Here is a 20,086-nt window from a genome sequence, read left to right on the forward strand (position 1 = left end):
GTTTACAATTAGCACACAGCAATACAGCAATTATTCATAAAAATCTAAATAAAATAAGAACAAGAACAAAGAGAAATAAAGAGAAAGAACAAGATGATAAAATCTCAAAGTCTAAAGGTGAAATCAAATATACAATAAGAATATATAGAACTTTGACTGGATTAAACAAATTCAGTTTCAAATGATGGAACGAAAAAAGAGAAAGAAAATATTAAAATTAGGTATAAATACGATTGTTTGGATCAGAAAACTTTCAAGTGTTGTAAACACAACATGTGGATGTATTTGTGGTGGCAGTACAGAATAAAAAATGAAAGAGAATACATAAAAAAAGAAGCAATGAAAAGACAACCAAACACCAAAGCAGCCATTCTGCAGCACTTCATTTGATAAGCAGTCTTCCCTTAACAATGTCACTTACTTACTTACAACCTTCATTCTCTTTTCTAAGAGTTCCCCTTGAGATCATTATTAATCACCTATTTACCCCCATCTCGGACAATTCACTGACTATTGTTCTGCTTATGACACTTTAACCAATTTCCTGAAGGAGACCTCCTAAAGGATCAATAAAGTTCTACCTAACCTAACCTAACTTGACACTTCACAAGTTCAATAAGTAGAATGGATCCATCAGGCAGGGAGTCAGTCAATGAAAATGGGATCGGATGTGTTTTTAAAACGAAATATTTTGTGCAGATTGTGATTCACATTCAGGTTGTCACAGGGTTTAAGCCCAACCCCACTGAGGGATTGAATGGATTTAAGTGATATTGCTTATTATAGATCTGCTAGAGCTATGGATATTATCTTAAGAGCATTGACTCGTCCAAATGCGCATGAGGAAAATATAATGATTTTATATTTAAAAATTAAATTATAATTATAAACACCAGCACAGCTTCACACCAAACAATCAACAGGCACACATTTACTTAAAAGACAATCCCTCCTGTACTTTCCTCTCTTAAAGGCAGTTACAGCCAAAAAGATGAATCTAAAGATGGCTCCATGGTTTTGACACTGGCAGACACCGCCTGACTTGTTGTGTTCACAGTGTACCTAGCCTGTGCCAACCTCAGAAGACTTCAATAAATTCTGTTAACTTGATTAATTCTTGAAACAGTTCCACTCTAAACAAGTGCTATATCTGCATTAATGAATGCCATTACATAAGTGAAGTTACATTACATAAGTTACATTTTTAAATGATGACTTTAGGCTTGTTTAGTAAATAAAAAAGCACAGTCTTTTTGGATCATGATGTTTGAATCTTCACTCAATATTGCAATTTGCAATTATTATTTACTGATAAGTGGAGACAATGATTGTTTTCAAAACAAGTGAGTTAGTTGTGAAGATAATAAAAATGTGTGATTGTGCTCTATCAGAAAGCTGGGCAATTATACAAACCTAACATGGTGTATATAACTGAAAGATAATTTTACTATAACATAGCATTTTTATAATATGTCAAAGCAAAAAGGCTATTAAAAATATTGTATAATATCGTGTTTTATTCTGTTCAATCATCCTCTTTGTACAGCTGACATGGCTCATTTTCAAATAGCATGTATACTAGAATATCACCCTTATATGCTGTCATAAGCAGCTCTAGCAAAGACTCAACCTGCCATATAATATTGGCATATCCTAACACATGTACTCATCTTAACTGCCAGCACAACAAATTGAAGGATGTTTTACATTTGTTATCTGTCCAGGGCCGGAGCTAGCAATCTTGTTTTGTTTCTTATAACTGGTCCTTATAACTGTTTCTCTCTCAGTTGAAAATGTATCATCTTTTTCAACCGTTTTAAGCTACAATTATTACATTTAGAAAATCTAAGGTTTACTAATAAAAGATCCACTGGGAATGTATGTCGGTATCGCCCGGATGCCTCCTCCCTAAGCAGATCTTTGATTAAATATTCAAAGGTCTGCTTTTTTCTTGGATTTATTTCTACCAATATGAAAAAAAAGATAGTTTTAAAAAAAAATGATATTCCTGCCAAGAGATAAGATCCTAAGAACAACATAATATAAATATTGTGTGGCTGGATTATGACATATATCATATCTGGACAGCCTAACTTTTACTACATGGTTGTGTTGCCCCCTTTTATTGACAACAAAAGAATAGCTGCATTTCCTCCTGGTTACAACATGCTCTCTCTCACTGGAAACGACAGTGTTTTAAAGGTCACAGTGCTACTAGTGTAGCCTCAATTCACCCAAGCCATATCACCCTTTTGAATAAAAGAATATAAATAAATAAAAATACATATCATAAAAAGCATTTCAATTACTTTGCTAAATATAAAGTCTCACTCCGTAAGATATTTAAACTTTTTTTTTTTCTTGAATGATACAAAGTTTAATTTGTATGAACTAAAATAGATGCCATATTTATTTTTACTAGATAAAAGCACACTTCAGGCTCTGGATTTTTCTCAAGTGCAAGCTTTGTTATTCATATGAGAAACATAAAACATGCATACTCTCTCACAATCTTTCATGTCTTTTCCTGTGTGTATAATTGAGAGCATTTTAAATACAAAAATTGGATGACACATCAAGAACCTACCTAAAATAATGTAACAAGAAAACGCCCTAAACCTGCATAATTCTGTTTCACACACATGCATAATTTATTAAAGGAATTCAACATGCTATATTAATGTGGTGGGTTTTTTTTTCGACGATAAAATAAAATAAGGAATGTGTACATTTTTATTCGTGAGATAAAACAGGGAACCTAGATACACTATTGTGAAAGTTGTGCTGTGAGTCATTCATGTATTATTAGCTGACAACACATTTCATCCACTTTTAGATCAAAATGTTTTATTTTTAGCTAATGGAGTCACAGATCAGCGAGGCTTACATCAGCAGGAAGCTGTTCTCTTTTTTATGATATAATACAACTTTACACAGGGGGATTGAACAAGTCAGAGCTGATCAACTGTAGGCCACATGTAGGAGTAAAAGAAGGTTTGGAAAAAAAGGAAAACGAAGACAGACAATAGAGAATTCTTGAAGGTGGTTTTGAAGAGGTTCCGAGGATTAGCTGGCTGTCAAGGGCAGCCATGCTGGAATGTTTATCTCCAGTTCTTCTGTCAATTTAGTACTTTAGTCATTTATATTTGTAAAACATCTTTTTGCAGACCAGGGTCACAAAGCGTTCAAACAACAAAACAATATACATTTAAAAATATAATAAAAATATAAAGGCAACAATGTCAAGACAACAAAGTGACGAACAGCAGCCCCAAGAAAATTAAGAAAAAGACCGACAAATAAATCGCTCTTGTCCAGATGTTTCTTGAAGGAGTCAGTAGATCCATCAAACGCAGAGAAAGAGGAAGATCGTTCCAAAGCTTAGGAGCAACAGTCTGTAAGGATTTCTCTCCTCTGGTCCAGAAGAGTGTTCAGGAAACATCAGTAGATTCTGATCCACAGACCTCAGAGTCCAAGCTGGGGCGTAAGGCTGGATCAGATCACTGATGTAAGGAGGAGCCTGACCATGAATAGCTCTGAAAGTAAAAGTTAGCATTTTAAAATGTAACCTGGAGGAAACTGGCAACCAATGCAATGTTTTAAGGATCGGGTAAGTCCTCCTACTAGAGCGGGTCAGAATTCTCGCTGCAAAGTTTTGTATTTACTGCAGGTTAAAAATTAGTAGGGCATGGGAAAAATAGGTTCACCATGACTGTGGTGCAACCCAGTTGATGTTTACCGGTTCAAATTTGAATACATATGCCGCAAGTCTTCAATGTGATCTGGTCAGCATAGACAAGTGAGCCTCTGACTTATAACATTCAAAACTGAGTAGATGATTATAAGCAGGAAACGTAAACAGACCCACCCTCCTATTTACTTTGTGAATGAAGAGTTGTAGCCTACACAGAGCATTACACTTATTGGTGTCATTATTACCAATACTCTAACGTGGACTCCATTTAATCAAATCCTTGCCAAGACAGCTAGGAGGTTTTACATTCTTGGGTGCACTGGAGACTTTCTTCCTCTTTAGGCTCGGATCATGGTATACAACGCGTATATCCACCCCCCATGGAATATTTTCCCCAATATGAAGTGGAGCTGGCACAACAGCTGTCCACCTACTAGATAGACAACAGAGGAAAGGTGTGTGATAAGTCGAAATATGGGACCCACAAAGAGCGTACACAGAGCACAAAAGTAGGACATAACGTATTCTCACATACCCTTTTTTGTCAATTACTTAATCTTTTTTTTCCTTTGGATGAAAACCATTTTATGGAAAATCTAAAGTATACAATTCATTCAGTGGGTTTTTAGTGTGGCACTGACTTCTCTGGAGTCAGATCAACAATTGTAAGAACTAAAAAAAAGCTTTGACACTGACTTCAACTGAAACCAACACAAACATATACACAGAAAAAGAAGTGTTCTACTTAGAACTTTTCTTTTATAGAAATGTAAAGAACACTCTTCTTGTGTCAAGCCATTCATATTAACGTTGCTGCTGAGTTTTTCGACTTTATTACCCAGGACGGCAAACTGAGTCCTGAGGAGGAGAATGGTGAAAGTGTCCTGACACTTCCTTGGCTGAAAACAAGCACCTACATATTTCCAAATGTGGTCCAATCCACCAATTGGACCACAAAAACGCCATGTTATCTGTGAGTGCCACCATCTGTGTGCCACCTGCACACATTTATATCATTGTTATCAGCCTGTCACCAACACCGAGAAGCAGAGGATGTCCATAAAATGATGGAAGGAAGGTGGCTGTGACTCACACACAAATAAACAATGTGACACCAGCTCTTCATTATTTACTGAAGGACAGTATATATAAAAAAATCAGATAATGTAAAACATGTCAACTGTTTCCCCATAACTGAACAGCAGTGAAGACCTGCAAGGCACACCGGCCTTCTAGCACCTAAGAGCTCTGTTGCTTTCCACATCCTTATCTGCTTCAAACATTACACATGAAAGTACAACTTAATTCAAATGTGATCCGGTCTTGGTAAATGTTTAAAGTCAAACATAAAGAGAGGAGTGTCACAGACTTTTTTTTTTCCCATACCAAGCAAATATTAAACCTCAAGCTAAAGTACCTTAAAGTGGATGGTATTTTTAGAATCATCACTTGTAAAAAAAAAACTGAAAAGGAAAAAGAAGGTCCAGCCTCGGGTTACCTGAGGCACAGAGGAGAAAATGGCTGGTTAAATTTCTGAGCTATTTGTTCCTTTATTCATGGCAGAATTTGTCCGCGGGAACAGAAAGTGCCACAGTGTATGTGAAGTGAACCTTAATCACCAAAGAGCTCTTGTCTGATGAAGCAGCAATTATGATGTCCAGGAGACACGCCATGGGTCCAAAAATATTTTTTTAACGGGTTTAAAACATTACCAGTATTTAAACGAAAGCTACACACACATGTTAATGATTGTTTTACCATGATGCAGTTTGGTGGTGATTTGTATGTTACAGAAATAAACATTTGATTAGGTAAAGGGCATGAATATCCTCCCCAAAAGTATTTCCAAATTTAAAGTCATACAAATAAATGTTGTTGTTTAAATGATTTCATGACAAAATAATCATTTTCATACTTAACTTTTGGTGCAATGTGGTAATGTCCAATTACTTTTTTGATAATAAGGATGCATTTTATTTAGTAAGGGTTACAGAATTGTATTATTCAGTAATTTTGGGATTGTTGTGTTTTGTCCATTTAGCATAATCAAGAGAAGAGTTTGGTTAAATGTACTTCAGTCAGGCTATATAACTAAATCTATACCATATCACTAAAACTGATTGGAAGGACTGAAGGATTACTTTGATATCGTTTTCATACTGCCCTTTGTTATTCAGATTAAATATTAAATTCAACTAAAAGACTAAACTATACTTACTGTAGCAACATGTTGAGTAAATGTTGCATCCACTCAAGCTTTAATAGTCTTGCATACCTTTTGTTTAGTGAAAACTTCCAAATCAGTAATTATATTGTTGTTAATACAATCCCAAATATCTCGCCACAAAAACCTTAACAGCAGGTCAGTAGAGGTGTACAGTGGACTTTGGTAAATTACATAAAAATAACTTGTGCTGTCAATAGCTTAATAGTCTTAACCTAAATATAATATATGGGGAAGTTTAACTGACACTTCTTTAACGTTATTGTTTATAATATAGTGATGAGGTCGGATCCAAACCGTCTTCCAAAGCACTTCCTCGAATTTTCTCCAATATAAATGCAGTGCAGCCCGTGCGATGTTCTGACGTCATCAAACAGGGCGCCGCAGCACATGCGCCATTGTATCACACGCCATGTGCTTTTGTAGTCATGCGCCGTGGTAGACCAGCTGCGACTTTGCGGACTGCCTTCAAAATAAAATCAATCTACGATTATATGTGCACTTTCTTTGTTTTTTTTACTTCTAAGACTTCAAACACTCGACCAATTACTATTAATAAAGATTGGACCAATTAGTATTAATATTTAAAATGATTATTATGAAAAACATGTTTCAGTACATTTCCCTTTACAGTACAGGTTCGTATATACAAACACTTATTTTGAAAAGGTAAAAATAATGCGGAAGTCTTCAGCAGAGAGTTGCTAAACTACAGTAGAGAAGCACGAGTTGAACGTCAACGTTGTTGCAAAGATCGATAAAGTAGGTATTATGTTACATCTTAAGATTTCTGGAAACGTTTACTAATGTCAGTAGCGACGAATGCACTGTTTATAGACGATATCGTTGTTTTGTCACGGAACATTTGATAAATACGGGATATTTTGGAAGCGATTAAACTACCTTACTATTAAATTATCGTTTATTTTTCTTCAGTGGTCCTGCATTCGTTGTTTTGTAAAGTCGATATTGATTTCCAATATAAAACCTTTTAGAAGTTAGTTAATTCTGAAAAACATTTCACTCTTCTATTCCCACAAGGACGATGGATCAGGAGTCGAAGGAGGATAATGTGGTGGAAGATGAGGTGATGGAAACCACTGAAGAACTGCAAGATGTAAAAGATGATGTCAAAGATGAAGAACACGCACCATTGGAGGAGTTGTCAAAAGCAAACGAATCATTGTTACCTCCAACCCTTATTTCCAGTATCAAGGAGGAGCAGGATGACTCGGACAGGTAAACACTACAATACAATCTAATCTTGTTAACAAAACTGAATATAGAATGCATTAATATATCATAACTTTTTGCTTAGCTCTTCTTCTTCCTCCTCGTCCTCATCTTCACCATCAATGGTTCTGGAGGGTCATGATAATGATGACATCGAAGACTTCAGTAAACCAGCTATTATCAAAACTAAAGATGAGATTCTGCTGGAGGTCAGTATGTTGAATTCTTGTTGACGTTTTCTTGTATATCAGTGATATGAAGGCTAAAAGTGGAAGCCCTATGAATTACTTATTTTTCTTTATATAACTGGACACTTATTCCAAGTTACTGTTATTTTAGATGGAAATGTCAAAAAGCACTTTCTTGTATGACACACTTATTATTCTCTTTGGTGTTTTGTTTTTTTATCTTTATTTTAAGCAGCAACTAAATTAAACTTTTCTTTATGACAAAGTTACAATTTCATTAGTGAAGCGTTTAAATTCAGAATATTTACCCATACTCAAAATTTTGTAAGTTATATACTAGACCTATTTAAATTGTGTTACAATTCAACCAAGTTTGATTCACAGAGATCACTGGCCAGCTGAGCAAAAGTTAATTTTATAAAATGAATCTCCTGGTTATTAAAGAAAAGCAGCTATATCAGTGTAAGGAAAGCATTTGAGCAAATTCATTTTTGTTAAACATTTAGTTAAAAAAAACAACTAAAATTAAGTGCTTTCTTAACAACCCAAATGTGAAATGTAGACTCTTTAGTTGAGCTTTTGCCCATAACACGGTGCTTCTCAATTATTTTTTATCATGCCGCCCTGTTTTGTTTTTACAAAACTATTTTTTGTTTTCTCATGACTGGCAATAAAGCTTATTCTGAGTCACATTAGGATGAAGGAAACATTTTTTAGCTTGGCTTCATACTGTCCGCTCCCAATGTTTTTGGACATTGTAATCACATCCATTTTTTTGTCTCCAACTGTTGCCACAGTGAAGTGTGGCGCTCAATGTGCTTCGTCATATTGCCTCATCTAAACTTTCAGGAGGCTTTCTTTATCATTATCTCAGTCTCTCTCCTTTTTGTCACTTTTAAATATTTTCACATCTGCATTTAATTTATAGTGCATGTCTGTAGTCTGTACGTAGCCGCCTCCATGCTTGGTATAAAAAAACATGCCCCCCCCCCCTTGATTTAACAACAAATCAATAAAAACAACGCAGAACCTATACTGGTTGAAACACAGCAAATTTGTCTTAATTAAAACTTTGGGCCTCGCAACGTAGGGTCCCAACATCTGCTTGCGCTTGTTAGAACTTCTATGGAAGTGTGCTTTTGCGTGTCAGATTATCCGGATGGTTAGGCATAATTTAATGCCAAATTTTATTTTTTTTAACAGGAGTTTCCATCCGTGGAGGAAGTTAATGTAATACTTCCAGAAGAAGCTGAGCTCAGGCCTGTAGGAACTGTGTCCAGCATTGTCCAGCAGCTTGGTAAGAGCTTCAATGTTGCTTCAAAATTGTCACTTTGTTTAACCACTGATGTTTTTTCTGTGCAGTGGTGGTCAAGAGTATTAAGGATAGCCCTGCTCTGACTGAAGACAGCATCATCTTTCGCTCCGATCGACTTGCTTTGGGGAAGGTAGGCAAAAGAAGGCTAATAAGGAGGGACAGAATTAGTGGGTGCCTGCACCAGTAAAGGAGTGATGAAGCTTCATAACCAGTTTCCTTATTTTTATAGATTAAAAAAGAATTGAGTTTCTATTGGCTTCCTGTGCAAATAAAATATTAAAGAACGAATAGAGCCATCTAGTGGACATGCTTCAATAAGCGTCATCCAAGCGTGTTCTTAAATTTGCAATTTCGAGTGGGTGCGACATTTAGTGTTATGGTTTTGTGGGGCTCATTCTTCTTTAATTCAAAGTGAATTTATATTTGTATGTAAATTCATTAATATATACATGTTTAATTTAAACTGGGTTGACGTATAGGTATTACTAATGCATGGCCTTTTTGCACGGGTACATCGTGGTAGCAATTGTCAAACTCAGTGAGAGACGTCAACTCAGTTCAGCTCATGAAAATATCAAAAACAAAATGTTTTTTATTATGTTATGTTTTTATTTTAGTTTAAATCGTGCATGTAATAAACACTGCTATGTCACTAGTTCTTAATTTTTACAGCCCAAAAGTATAGACAGTATTTTGTTTTTGTTTCAGGTGTTTGAAATATTTGGACCAGTGTCCAGTCCACTCTACTTAATGTGTTTTAACACACCAGAGGAGATTACCAATAAAGGCCTCATTGAGGGTCAGATTGTTTACTATGCCCCAGACATCAAGGAGTACACTGGGTACATCCTCACACAGCAGCTTCAACTGTGAGTACACACACTTTAATTATGAAGTGGAATGATGCTATTGGTTTTTAATGTCCTTGGTTATGGTTTTTCATTTTTGACCCCATCCAATTGAAAGTTTAGTGATGGCTTTTGTTTTCCATCCTGTCCTCCTGTGCTTACAGACCCACTTTCTCACTTTAGCTGGCTTCTGCTTTTTTTTTTCTTTTTTTTTTAACATTTCCTCTGTTATCTGTGGGGTCTTCAAAATGTTAAATGTTTGAGTCATCCGGTTTCGATAACAACGGTTGCGAGAAAATGTTCTTCGTGAATTTAACTTTTATATTTATATTCAATATTTATTCAATTTGTGAAAAATGTTAAATTCTAAAAAGGCTATCCATTACTGCTCTTTCATTTTGTGAAGTTGTTAAAATCTCATGAAAAAAGTGTCCCATTTGACTTTTCTTTCAACAGTTTAAGGGGCTCAGATGCGTCCTGGAAGAATGACCAAGAACCACCATCAGAGGCAAGTGAACATCTTTACTCGCAGTTTCTGCGCGTTCTGGCTTTTTGCTTTACTGATTATCGTGTGACTCTTCCAGGCTTTGGACTATAGCGATGATGAGAAGGAGCAAGAAGCCAAAAGGAAATCTAAAAACTCCAGAAGAAAGAATAATAATGAAGGTAATTTTAAACAGATTCCCTTATGCAGACTTACAGTCATCATTCATGTCAAAATAGTTACACTGGTTACATTACTAGCTACTTCTTTCAAAATTAACTCAATTAACAAGGGAACAATATATGAAATAAACAAAAACATTTGTTACAATTCTTTATATTTGTAGGGCTCCCTAGTCCCATCCTGTAGAGACACAATTACAGTATATTTAAACAGGACATTGTTTAAATGATCAGGAAACGGCAACAAAAAGTGTTCACCCCCAAATTGCTGACCTTTTGCGTTTAATTTTGCCATGACCTTGTTGACACAGAGGAACCCCTAAGTTCTGGCTTGACAATCTGGTTCCAAGTTTTCATCAGACTTTCCTCATCTGTGCTCCTTGCCCTGTCCCTCCTCATCTTGACACATTTTTACTTATTTCTTTATAGATAATCCTGCCCAGAAACCGCAGCACCCGGTGTCTCATGGTGCTAAGGGATCCTTCCACCCTGCTGGCCCTCAGTTCAGACATCAGCATACAAGGAACACCCCAGCACCCTATGGACATTCCCTCCCACACCCGGCACACTTTCAGCCTCCTCCTATGTATCTCCCCCCTCCCTGTATGTACAATCTGCCTCCTCCTCCTCCAAACTTCCATCTTTATCCTCCTCCTCCTCATTCCTTCTTTAATCCTTCCTACCATCATCCATTCTGGCCTTCCAACTCAAGCCCGTACTTGGAACCCCCCGCCCCTCCTCCACCTCCAACTGAGTGAAACCTTACCCTGATATTACCTTTCAAAGGTTTGTATTGGATGGAATTACCTTCGTCCACACAAAGAGGACTGTCACATGTATCCATGTGTCCCTGTAGAATTACAGTTGTCTCTCAAGGCGCACATCATGTCTTCCTGATAGAAAAGAACCCCAACCTATCCTTTGAATTCTGTTTTCAACAAGAGCATGAAGAGTTTGCAACCTAATATAACCTTTTAAAAGGTGGGGTCCATTCAGTTTTTTGCAAGTCATTTTCCGGAGAAGGAAATGAATGTCTCTTCACAAAAGGAGCAATCCTGCCACATGCGCATGTAATGTTGTACTTTTATTTTTCTCTTTTTATAAATGACAATGTCCAATACAACACAACACATGTGCTGTATTAATTTTACTTTTAAAGACCAAATGATTTTTTTGATGTACTTTTTGTCATGAGTGCATGGTGGTATAGTTGTTAACTTCCTGCAAAAAGCTTGTGGTTTTGCTTCTATCTGAGACAACCTTTATGTGTGGCCTACGTTGTTTATTCCTGTGCTCTGGGTTTTCTCCCACTCTAACAACATGGAAGTTTTATTGAGTGCTCAAAAATTGAAGTAGTGTGTGCAAGTGTTTTTTTTTGTCTCTGCGTGAACTGTGACAGGTTAGTGACCTGTCCAGGGTGTCCCCTGCCATTCGCCCTCTGCAGCTCGGATAAATTCCAGTACCAAGAGGATCTCCATAAGGGAATAAGTGGCGGAAAACATCAATGAATTAAAATGAATGAATGAATGAAATATTGCAATGGACTTAAATACATTTAAATAATCAAATAATTCAAATTCCATTTATACAAATAATTTTTTAGAGTCCTCTGGCAGATAAATGCAATGACAAAAAAGACAAACTAATCCATCAGAGTCAGTAGGTGGGGCTAAAGTGAGGTCCAGTTAATTGATTTTCAATGAATTATGTGAGGAAGACGTGGCAGTTTCATTGTGTCATAAAGGGAAACTGAGAGAAGTAACTATCGTGTATGGTCAATTCTGTTCATCTTCAGCCCAATGGCGACTGACCATAGAGGGCAATGGCTCGAAACTGGTGTTTTAATTTCTGTATCTTTATTTTATTTTTGTATTCTCTTTTGAGTTTGAAAATAATCAACCGTGATTTCATATGGTTGTAGAACATTATAAACTATAGTTGCATCAATGCATTCACATTCTGTGCATAGTATTGGTTTGTGTCGCCATTGGTCATATCTTCTTTGCAGAGCCCCTGAGTGACGGAACGTTTCTGTAACTCAGTCAATCATACCTCGTCACAAAGAGTAACACAGGTGTGTTGTCTCTAAATATGATTTTAGGGCGACCCTGGCAGTTGCAATAGTTGGTTAGAATGTTTCTCTGAAGTCCTGGTGCAGAGAACATGTTAAGTTTCCCTTTAGTTTTTAAATTATTTTATTCTGTATGATGTATGTCATAGTACATGCTTAATAAACATTATTATTCATCATTGGCTGACGAAGTGTTGATTTCTAAATTAATAGTTTCTTTCAATGGTATAGGCAGATAAATGTACTTGCACAAAGCACTTCAGAGCTGGACTCGCAGACTCAGATCTCGCCGAGCGAAAGCCTGAACCTGTGAGCCCAAATTCATGATGTTAGCTGGTTTTTGTAGCCTTCAGGGCTGACCTCGGTTCACACAGGCAAATAATGTGTCATGTATGGTATGTGTTGTGAGAATGTTGAAGGCAGGATGCATGCCTGGTGAATGCCAATTCAGGTTAGAGTCTCACTGCTGCACAAAATGGTATTTGTGGCTCTGCTTTGGCTTGGCCATTTAACCAAACCCTTTTAACATGGACTGGATTTTGAATAGTTTGGAGGAGTGACTGGAGTTAATGGATCGACATGGGGGCGTGCCTGACGAGAATTGTATGCATGCTAGGGATGTTCACAGTGTTCTGCATGATCACATGGTTCTGGTGGTACCCTCAGGCTTTATAGAAGGAGTACATGAACAACTGGCAGCTACATCACTGATGACCTTCCATAATAGGCTTATTTTCGATGGGATGCTAGCTGAAGAAGGTGTGTGTGCCCGCATCAAGCCACATTGTTGCACAATTATTCCAAATAACACACCACCTTGGGGTAAGATAACTAGTCTTAGAGCCAAACTCGAGTATAGAGTAGAGAGCCCATTACACACCTGGCTCTCTGGAATTAAATGGAAAGGTTTAATTCTTAATCTGTTCACAACTCTTGGTGTGGTAATCAGTCTCTTGGCCGTGTGTGGCTCTTGCTTGATTCCTTGCCTAAGCCCTGATTCTTCGTATCAATCAGGCAGTCATAGCCAAGAATCCTTATGGCCAGTACACTCTCATGTCAGCCTCAACATGTCCCGAAGTTTCGGAAATCCTCACTTCTCTGCTTTAATGATCTGTTTATTCTTGTTTTTACTTATTTTACGCTTTAATACATTTATGAATGTTATATGCATTTTATACTTACAATTATCAAATGTTGGTGGGTATTTTTAATGAATGTTTTAACTGGTTATGAGGGGGTGGGTCATAGTTATTATTAAAGTAAATCGTATTGGGATATTGAGTATGAGGTTTTGTTTTTATTATTAATACGGGTTTGTGTTTTTCATACAATTTGTTATGGGTGGGATATGATGTGTATATTTCTGTGTTGAGGTTTTTATGAAGATTTTCCCTAAGTGTTAATCTCCTTTGGGGATCTAGAGGGGGATTATAGAATATAGATAAAATATACAATGTAAGTGTTAGGGGTTTTTGTGTTCCGATGAACCGACCCCTCCCCAGGCTCGTACGTGGTGATGGAATGAAGGACAGACACATTGATGAGTTTAAGAAAAATGCTTGTTTAGTGAATTATGCAAAAGTCAGAGACAAACTTACGTCAACACGGGCGCTAGCAAGCAGAGAGATCTATCGCAGACGTCTTCGCATGCCAGAACGCAAAGATCAGACAAAATGGTGGATCTTTATAGTAGAATATTCAGGTTAACGCCTCTAGTCAAATGTGAATGTAGGATTGGTCAGTAAATGTAAACACTTGATTTTAAGATGGCCGTCGCACGTGATCGTAGTGGAAACTTACTGAAGGTTGTTGATTTCTAGAATCTGTCTGTTCTCAGCGACTTGTAAATCTAGATGATTGATTACAGTAAAGTTGTCATTTCCTTACATAAGTAAGTAAGCAATTAGTATTTATGGAGTGTTTTTTTAAGACCAGGGTCTCAAAGCGCTTAAACAATCCAAGAGTCTCAGAAAATCAACGAAAAACCTGCACGAATAAAAATGTCTTCAGTTGTTTCTCAGGAGTCAGTAGACTCCATCAAACGCAGAGGGAGAAGAAGATCTTAGGAGCAACAGCCTGGAAGGATTTCTCTCCTCTGGTCCTGAACCGTGTGCGAGGAATCATCAGTAGATTCTGATCCACAGACCTCAGAGCCCGAGCTGGGGTGTAAGGTTGGATCAGATCAGTGATGTAAGGAGGAGCCTGACCATGAATAGATCTGAAAGTAAGAACCAGAATTTTAAAGTTGATCCTGAAAGAAACGGGAAGCCAGTGAAGAGATTTAAGGATCGTAGACATGTGAGTTCTACTTCTAGAGCGGGTCAGAATTCTCGCTGCAGAGTTCTGAATCAACTGCAGACGAGTCAGCTCCTTCTTGTTAAGACATGAAAACAGACTGTTGCAATAGTCCAGACGAGAAGACACAAACGCATGGATTACAAGCTCCAGATCATGTTCCGACAAGATTTTCCTAAGTTTGGAGATTTCTCTCAGTTGAAGGAAACAGTTTCTGGTCAGTTTTCTGCAGTGTTAAACTAGAGATGTCTCTAGGTGTCTTTGTCAAACACCCAGGTTTCTCAGGATCAGTTTGACAGACTGACCTAAGTCACCCAAGTACTGACTCAACCCTGGAATCTTGTCATCAGCAGCAATAACTAGAGTTCCAGTGTTGTCTACATTTAGCAGCAAAGTGTTTTCACTCAGTCATTGTTTGATTTCTAGCAAACAATTGACTAAGCTGTTCAGCCTCTGGGGCTCAGTTAGATCAAAAGAGCAGTATGTCTGGATGTCATCAGCAAAAATGTGGTAAGAAACATCAGGAAATTTCTGAATGACTTTACCCAGGGGAAGCGAGTACAGCAAAAACAATAAAGGACCTAAAAGCCAGACTGAAACTTCTCATGGATGTCGCTCTGATCCAGGAACAAAGACAGCTGCTCAGACACCACCTTCTCTAAGATCTTGGAATAGAAAGGGAGCTTAGAAATAGGCCTGAAATTACTGAGGTCAGTCGGGTCTAAGCCTTGCTTTTTGAGTAAAGGCTCCACAATCCCATGTTTAAATGCAATGGGAAAAACCCCTGTGGAAAGGGAGAGGGTTCACCATTTTGGTAACCCAGGGGCCAATTACATCAAACACTTTGATAAAGAGCCTACAAGAAAGGATGTCGGACGACCAGTGCCAAAATATCACCCAGAGACACAGCACTGAAGGAAGACCACGAGGAGGAGACAGGCTCATCCGCTAATGAAGAATTTTGAGTACTTAAGAGTTTTTCAGAGATTTTCTCTTAACATGCATCATTAACTCAAGCCTGTCAAAGACAGTTCTGCTCGCAACTTTATCGTGAAAGGTATAGAAATTCCACGAATTTGAGAAATTGGCAAAACTATCAACTATTATGTTAAATGAAATTATTTAAAGTTACCCTTGATGCTATTTAACACACACTCACACTAACATGTATAACTTGTGTACACATTTTTTTCTACAACAGTACTAATGATAACTACTGGCATATACATAATTGTGAATGTATTTTCATGCATGACAGTTTTGGATTTTATAAAACATTGTGGAATGCATGTTATCTTTTTATTCATAGTGTATGTATTTTGAAAGACGTCAGGTTCTATACTGGAAACCATCAGCAGTACCTCCTTTGGTGGTTTTGTCTGAAGGTATTGTTTTATCTTTGTAGGATTTATTTTTAAACAATTGGGTGACTTGAATAATGTTCTAAGGGATATGTCATCTACGGATGAGGTGTAATAATAAACAGAGGTTCAAAAAAGAAAGTTGACTCATTTATATGAATCGTCCAATATAAAACCAACTTTTCTTAATTATTTTCCTATTTTCTGCACGTCTTATTGTAGGGCATTTGTTTGGATGGTGTTGCCACCAAGTGGCACAAAATAGAATTGCACTAATCTTCACTAGATTCACTGTCAAGTCGATAAGGAATGTAATCTTTGCAAGGAAAAGCAGGCAAATGGTTGACATTTTTATTAATGTTTCACAATGCAACAGACTTTATTTCATGTGCTTAGGCAAAGAAAATTGGAAGACATTCACTAATGAAGTGCTTAAGTTCAGAAGAGGAAAAAAAGAATAGTAAAACTGACTTTGGTACATGAAATGACAGGAGAGAATTTTACTTGAGAAATTATTACAATGAAAAGAAGCTTAGGCATCTAGCTCTTCTCCATCTTCCTCATCATACTCCTCCTCTGCAGTGGCATCCTGGTACTGCTGGTACTCGGACACCAGGTCGTTCATGTTGCTCTCAGCCTCAGTGAACTCCATCTCATCCATGCCCTCGCCCGTGTACCAGTGGAGGAAAGCTTTGCGCCGGAACATGGCGGTGAACTGCTCGGAGATGCGCTTGAACAGCTCCTGGATTGCAGTGCTGTTGCCGATGAAGGTCGCCGCCATCTTGAGGCCACGGGGAGGAATGTCGCACACGGCAGTCTTGACGTTGTTGGGGATCCATTCCACAAAGTAGCTGCTGTTCTTGTTCTGCACGTTCAGCATCTGCTCATCCACCTCCTTCATTGACATGCGACCGCGGAAGATGGCGGCCACCGTCAGGTAGCGCCCGTGGCGTGGATCGCAGGCAGCCATCATGTTCTTGGCATCAAACATCTGCTGAGTGAGCTCAGGCACAGTGAGAGAGCGGTACTGCTGGCTGCCTCGGCTGGTCAGGGGAGCGAAGCCGGGCATGAAGAAATGCAGACGAGGGAAGGGCACCATGTTGACGGCCAACTTACGAAGATCAGCATTGAGTTGACCAGGGAACCTGAGGCAGGTGGTCACACCGCTCATTGTGGCAGACACCAGATGGTTGAGGTCACCATATGATGGAGTTGAAAGTTTGAGGGTGCGGAAGCAGATGTCGTAAAGAGCCTCGTTGTCGATACAGTAGGTCTCATCCGTGTTCTCTACCAGCTGGTGGACCGACAGCGTGGCGTTGTAGGGCTCGACCACCGTATCAGACACTTTGGGCGAAGGCACCACACTGAAGGTGTTCATGATGCGGTCGGGGTACTCCTCACGGATTTTGCTGATCAGAAGGGTTCCCATTCCAGAGCCAGTGCCGCCTCCCAGGGAGTGTGTGAGCTGGAAGCCCTGGAGGCAGTCACAGCTCTCAGCTTCCTTCCTCACAACATCCAGGACAGAGTCTACCAGCTCTGCACCCTCGGTGTAGTGACCCTTGGCCCAGTTGTTTCCAGCACCACTCTGGCCTAAGGAGAAGAAATTAAATTTGGATCCAACTCTAAAATAACAAGTTTTTTTATTCAATTAGAGGGAAAGCTTACCGAAAACAAAATTATCAGGCCTAAAGATCTGACCAAAAGGTCCAGACCTAACAGAGTCCATGGTTCCTGGTTCCAGATCGACCAAGACGGCACGGGGGACATACTGACCACCTGAAATTGTCGGAAAAAAGATTATATAAACCTTTTAAAAAAATTATTCCAAATACTGTTGAAGCCCGTTCTGACTTACCAGTGGCTTCATTGTAGTAGACATTGATCCTGTCCAGCTGAAGGTCACTGTCGCCATGGTAAATCCCAGTTGGGTCAATGCCATGCTCGTCGCTGATCACCTCCCAGAACTAGAACATATTTGAAAGTTACATTTAAGAAGGCAAATCTCTTTGTAGTCATGCCTTCCTAATAGGAAAGTGATTTTATGATCAAGTTTCTCTGCTATGAAAGTTAAAGGATAATTGTCTAATTTTGTATTAAGTGCATACTTTTTTAATGCTAGTAGTGAGATTCTAGCGCCTAAATGTAACGACTGCCTCTTTGAAATCCACTCCAAGTCCGTTATGACCTCTGCGCGTCACCTGCGAGCCAGGTTTATCTCTCGTGCTCGCGCCCGCCTCGCTGCAGTGTCGCGCCCTGTGATTGGTTGGCGCAGAGTTTGAAATACGTCATTCAGCGCCATTTGTGGACATGGCTGCTTTGTCATGTTAACTTCCGCAAACCACACCCTGCAGACATGTCTCGTTTCCATTACTCAACCCTGACAAAGAGACAAAAGAAAAACGGCAGGCTGCACACATTTCTACTAGATAGCACGTATTTTCAACCTCTAGGACAAAACTAGGAGGATTATAGGACACGCCAGCATAACATCTGTCTGAACAAATAAAACACTTACCGTATGAAAATATACATTTTAATCATGGCGACTAAAAATAAACGAGTATTTTAACACTAGTATTAGTTTAGCCAGAGTGGAAAGTGGGTCGATTAAGAGGCGTAAGGCCTGTACGCCGCAGAGGGGAGAAAAAAAATGTGGAAAAAACGGAATGCGACATATTTAAAAAAAAAAATCCATCCAAAGACAGAAAAAGCTTACTTTTGCTCCAATCTGGTTGCCGCACTGGCCGGCCTGGAGGTGGAGGATTTCTCTCATGTTTGATCGGAGAATAGACTGACGTGTAAGTTACAGGGACTTCTATGACTCGACTGCCTGCCTGGCTGTCAACTAGAATAACTTTTCTTCTACGCTGCTGCTAAATGGCGCCTCAGCCGTTGAGGCCAACCAAGTGGGAGGCGCATTGTTACCCCCTACTGGACCGGAGTGAGAACAAAATCTCCCGAAAATGTTAATAATACATGCATTTGATATGATTTATTCAGAAAATCACAACGGGTTTATGTCACAAAATGCTCAATGTCGATTATTGCTTAACTACATGAAAAAAGAACGCCCACAGTGTGCTTTTACTTTGCTTTGTTTATTAAAGCAGCTCTATGCGACTTTAAGTCGAGCGACGCCAGTGGACTAAAGTGGTAGTGTTTAGCCCGACAAGAGACCACATTTCCCATGAGCACTCGCTAAACGTCGCAAAACTTCCCATGTCTCAGTTTGCAGAAGTTGGAAGAATTTTCTGTTTCCAGACTTCCATTGATGAATGAAGTAAGATACTGATGAGGTAATGAATCAGATTGTGGATAATGAATATAATATGCGTTATTACGGCTTTGTTAATAACATAACTTTAACTTTGTATCGGACCGTAATTCGCCCCTCCCCCCACCATAACCAGTGCGATATGTAGCATGTTCACACCATCCCCAAGAATTTTTACAGTCAAAATAAAAATCATACAAAACACCTCAAGTCACAGTATATGAGTCATTTAAGTTGATGTGTCATCACAAGGTATTTTAGTACAAAAATATGAAGGTACCCAAAACTATATACAGGTCCTTCTCAAAAAATTAGCATATTGTGATAAAGTTGATTATTTTCCATAATGTAATGATAATAATTGAACTTTCATATATTTTAGATTCATTGCACACCAACTGAAATATTTCAGGTCTTTTGTTGTTTTAATACTGATGATTTTGGCATACAGCTCCAGAAAACCCCAAATCTAAATCTAAAAAAATTAGCATATCATGAAAAGGTACTCTAAACAAGCTCTTAACCTAATCACCTGAATCAACTAATTAACTCTAAACACCTGCAAAAGATTCCTGAGGCTTTTAAAAACTCCCAGCCTGGTTCATTACTCAAAACTGCAATCATGGGTAAGACCGCCGACCTGACTGCTATCCAGAAGGCCATCGTTGACACCCTCAAGCAAGAGGGTAAGACACAGAAAGAAATTTCTGAGCGAATAGGCTGTTCCCAGAGTGCTGTATCAAGGCACCTCAGTGGGAAGTCTGTGGGAAGGAAAAAGTGTGGCAGAAAACGCTGCACAACCAGAAGAGGTGACCGGACCCTGAGGAGGATTGTGGAGAAGGGCCGATTCCAGACCTTGGGGGACCTGCGGAAGCAGTGGACTGAGTCTGGAGTAGAAACATCCAGAGCCACCGTGC

General features: G+C 38.6%; 2 protein-coding genes across 2 annotated transcripts; one reads left to right on the forward strand and one right to left on the reverse strand.

Annotated features, from left to right (window-relative positions):
• The first annotated feature begins 6,611 nt into the window (after positions 1–6,611).
• Positions 6,612–11,349, forward strand: naf1 (nuclear assembly factor 1 homolog (S. cerevisiae)). The gene is made up of 9 exons (XM_087797880.1): positions 6,612–6,680; positions 6,960–7,157; positions 7,237–7,360; positions 8,543–8,636; positions 8,702–8,784; positions 9,363–9,523; positions 9,959–10,010; positions 10,087–10,168; positions 10,598–11,349. The coding sequence occupies exons 2-9, from the start codon at positions 6,964–6,966 to the stop codon at positions 10,924–10,926; spliced, it is 1,119 nt and encodes a 372-aa protein (XP_087654006.1). The 5' UTR covers positions 6,612–6,680; positions 6,960–6,963; the 3' UTR covers positions 10,927–11,349.
• Positions 11,350–16,232: 4,883 nt separating this feature from the next.
• Positions 16,233–18,745, reverse strand: LOC148088579 (tubulin beta-4 chain-like). The gene is made up of 4 exons (XM_087797866.1): positions 18,612–18,745; positions 17,751–17,859; positions 17,561–17,671; positions 16,233–17,485 (listed from the first exon to the last, which is right to left on the reverse strand). Exons 1-4 carry the CDS (start codon positions 18,666–18,668, stop codon positions 16,428–16,430), a joined length of 1,335 nt encoding a protein of 444 aa, XP_087653992.1. The 5' UTR covers positions 18,669–18,745; the 3' UTR covers positions 16,233–16,427.
• Positions 18,746–20,086: the final 1,341 nt, after the last annotated feature.

The sequence above is a fragment of the Callionymus lyra genome, chromosome 1, assembly GCF_982586985.1.
Source record: "Callionymus lyra chromosome 1, fCalLyr1.hap1.1, whole genome shotgun sequence".
Taxonomy (NCBI): domain Eukaryota; kingdom Metazoa; phylum Chordata; class Actinopteri; order Syngnathiformes; family Callionymidae; genus Callionymus; species Callionymus lyra.

Bases quoted from the DNA above. Each gene is read 5' to 3' on its own strand.
- LOC148088579 (XM_087797866.1), bottom strand. From the start codon at position 18,668: ATGAGAGAAATCCTCCACCTCCAGGCCGGCCAGTGCGGCAACCAGATT. The intron at 17,860-18,611 runs GTAAGCTTTTTC...AATATGTTCTAG, and splicing joins GCAACCAGATTGGAGCAAAA to TTCTGGGAGGTGATCAGCGA. The intron at 17,672-17,750 runs GTAAGTCAGAAC...CGACAATTTCAG, and splicing joins CTACTACAATGAAGCCACTG to GTGGTCAGTATGTCCCCCGT.
- naf1 (XM_087797880.1), top strand. From the start codon at position 6,964: ATGGATCAGGAGTCGAAGGAGGATAATGTGGTGGAAGATGAGGTGATG. The intron at 7,361-8,542 runs GTCAGTATGTTG...TTTTTTTAACAG, and splicing joins AAGATGAGATTCTGCTGGAG to GAGTTTCCATCCGTGGAGGA. The intron at 10,169-10,597 runs GTAATTTTAAAC...ATTTCTTTATAG, and splicing joins AAGAAAGAATAATAATGAAG to ATAATCCTGCCCAGAAACCG.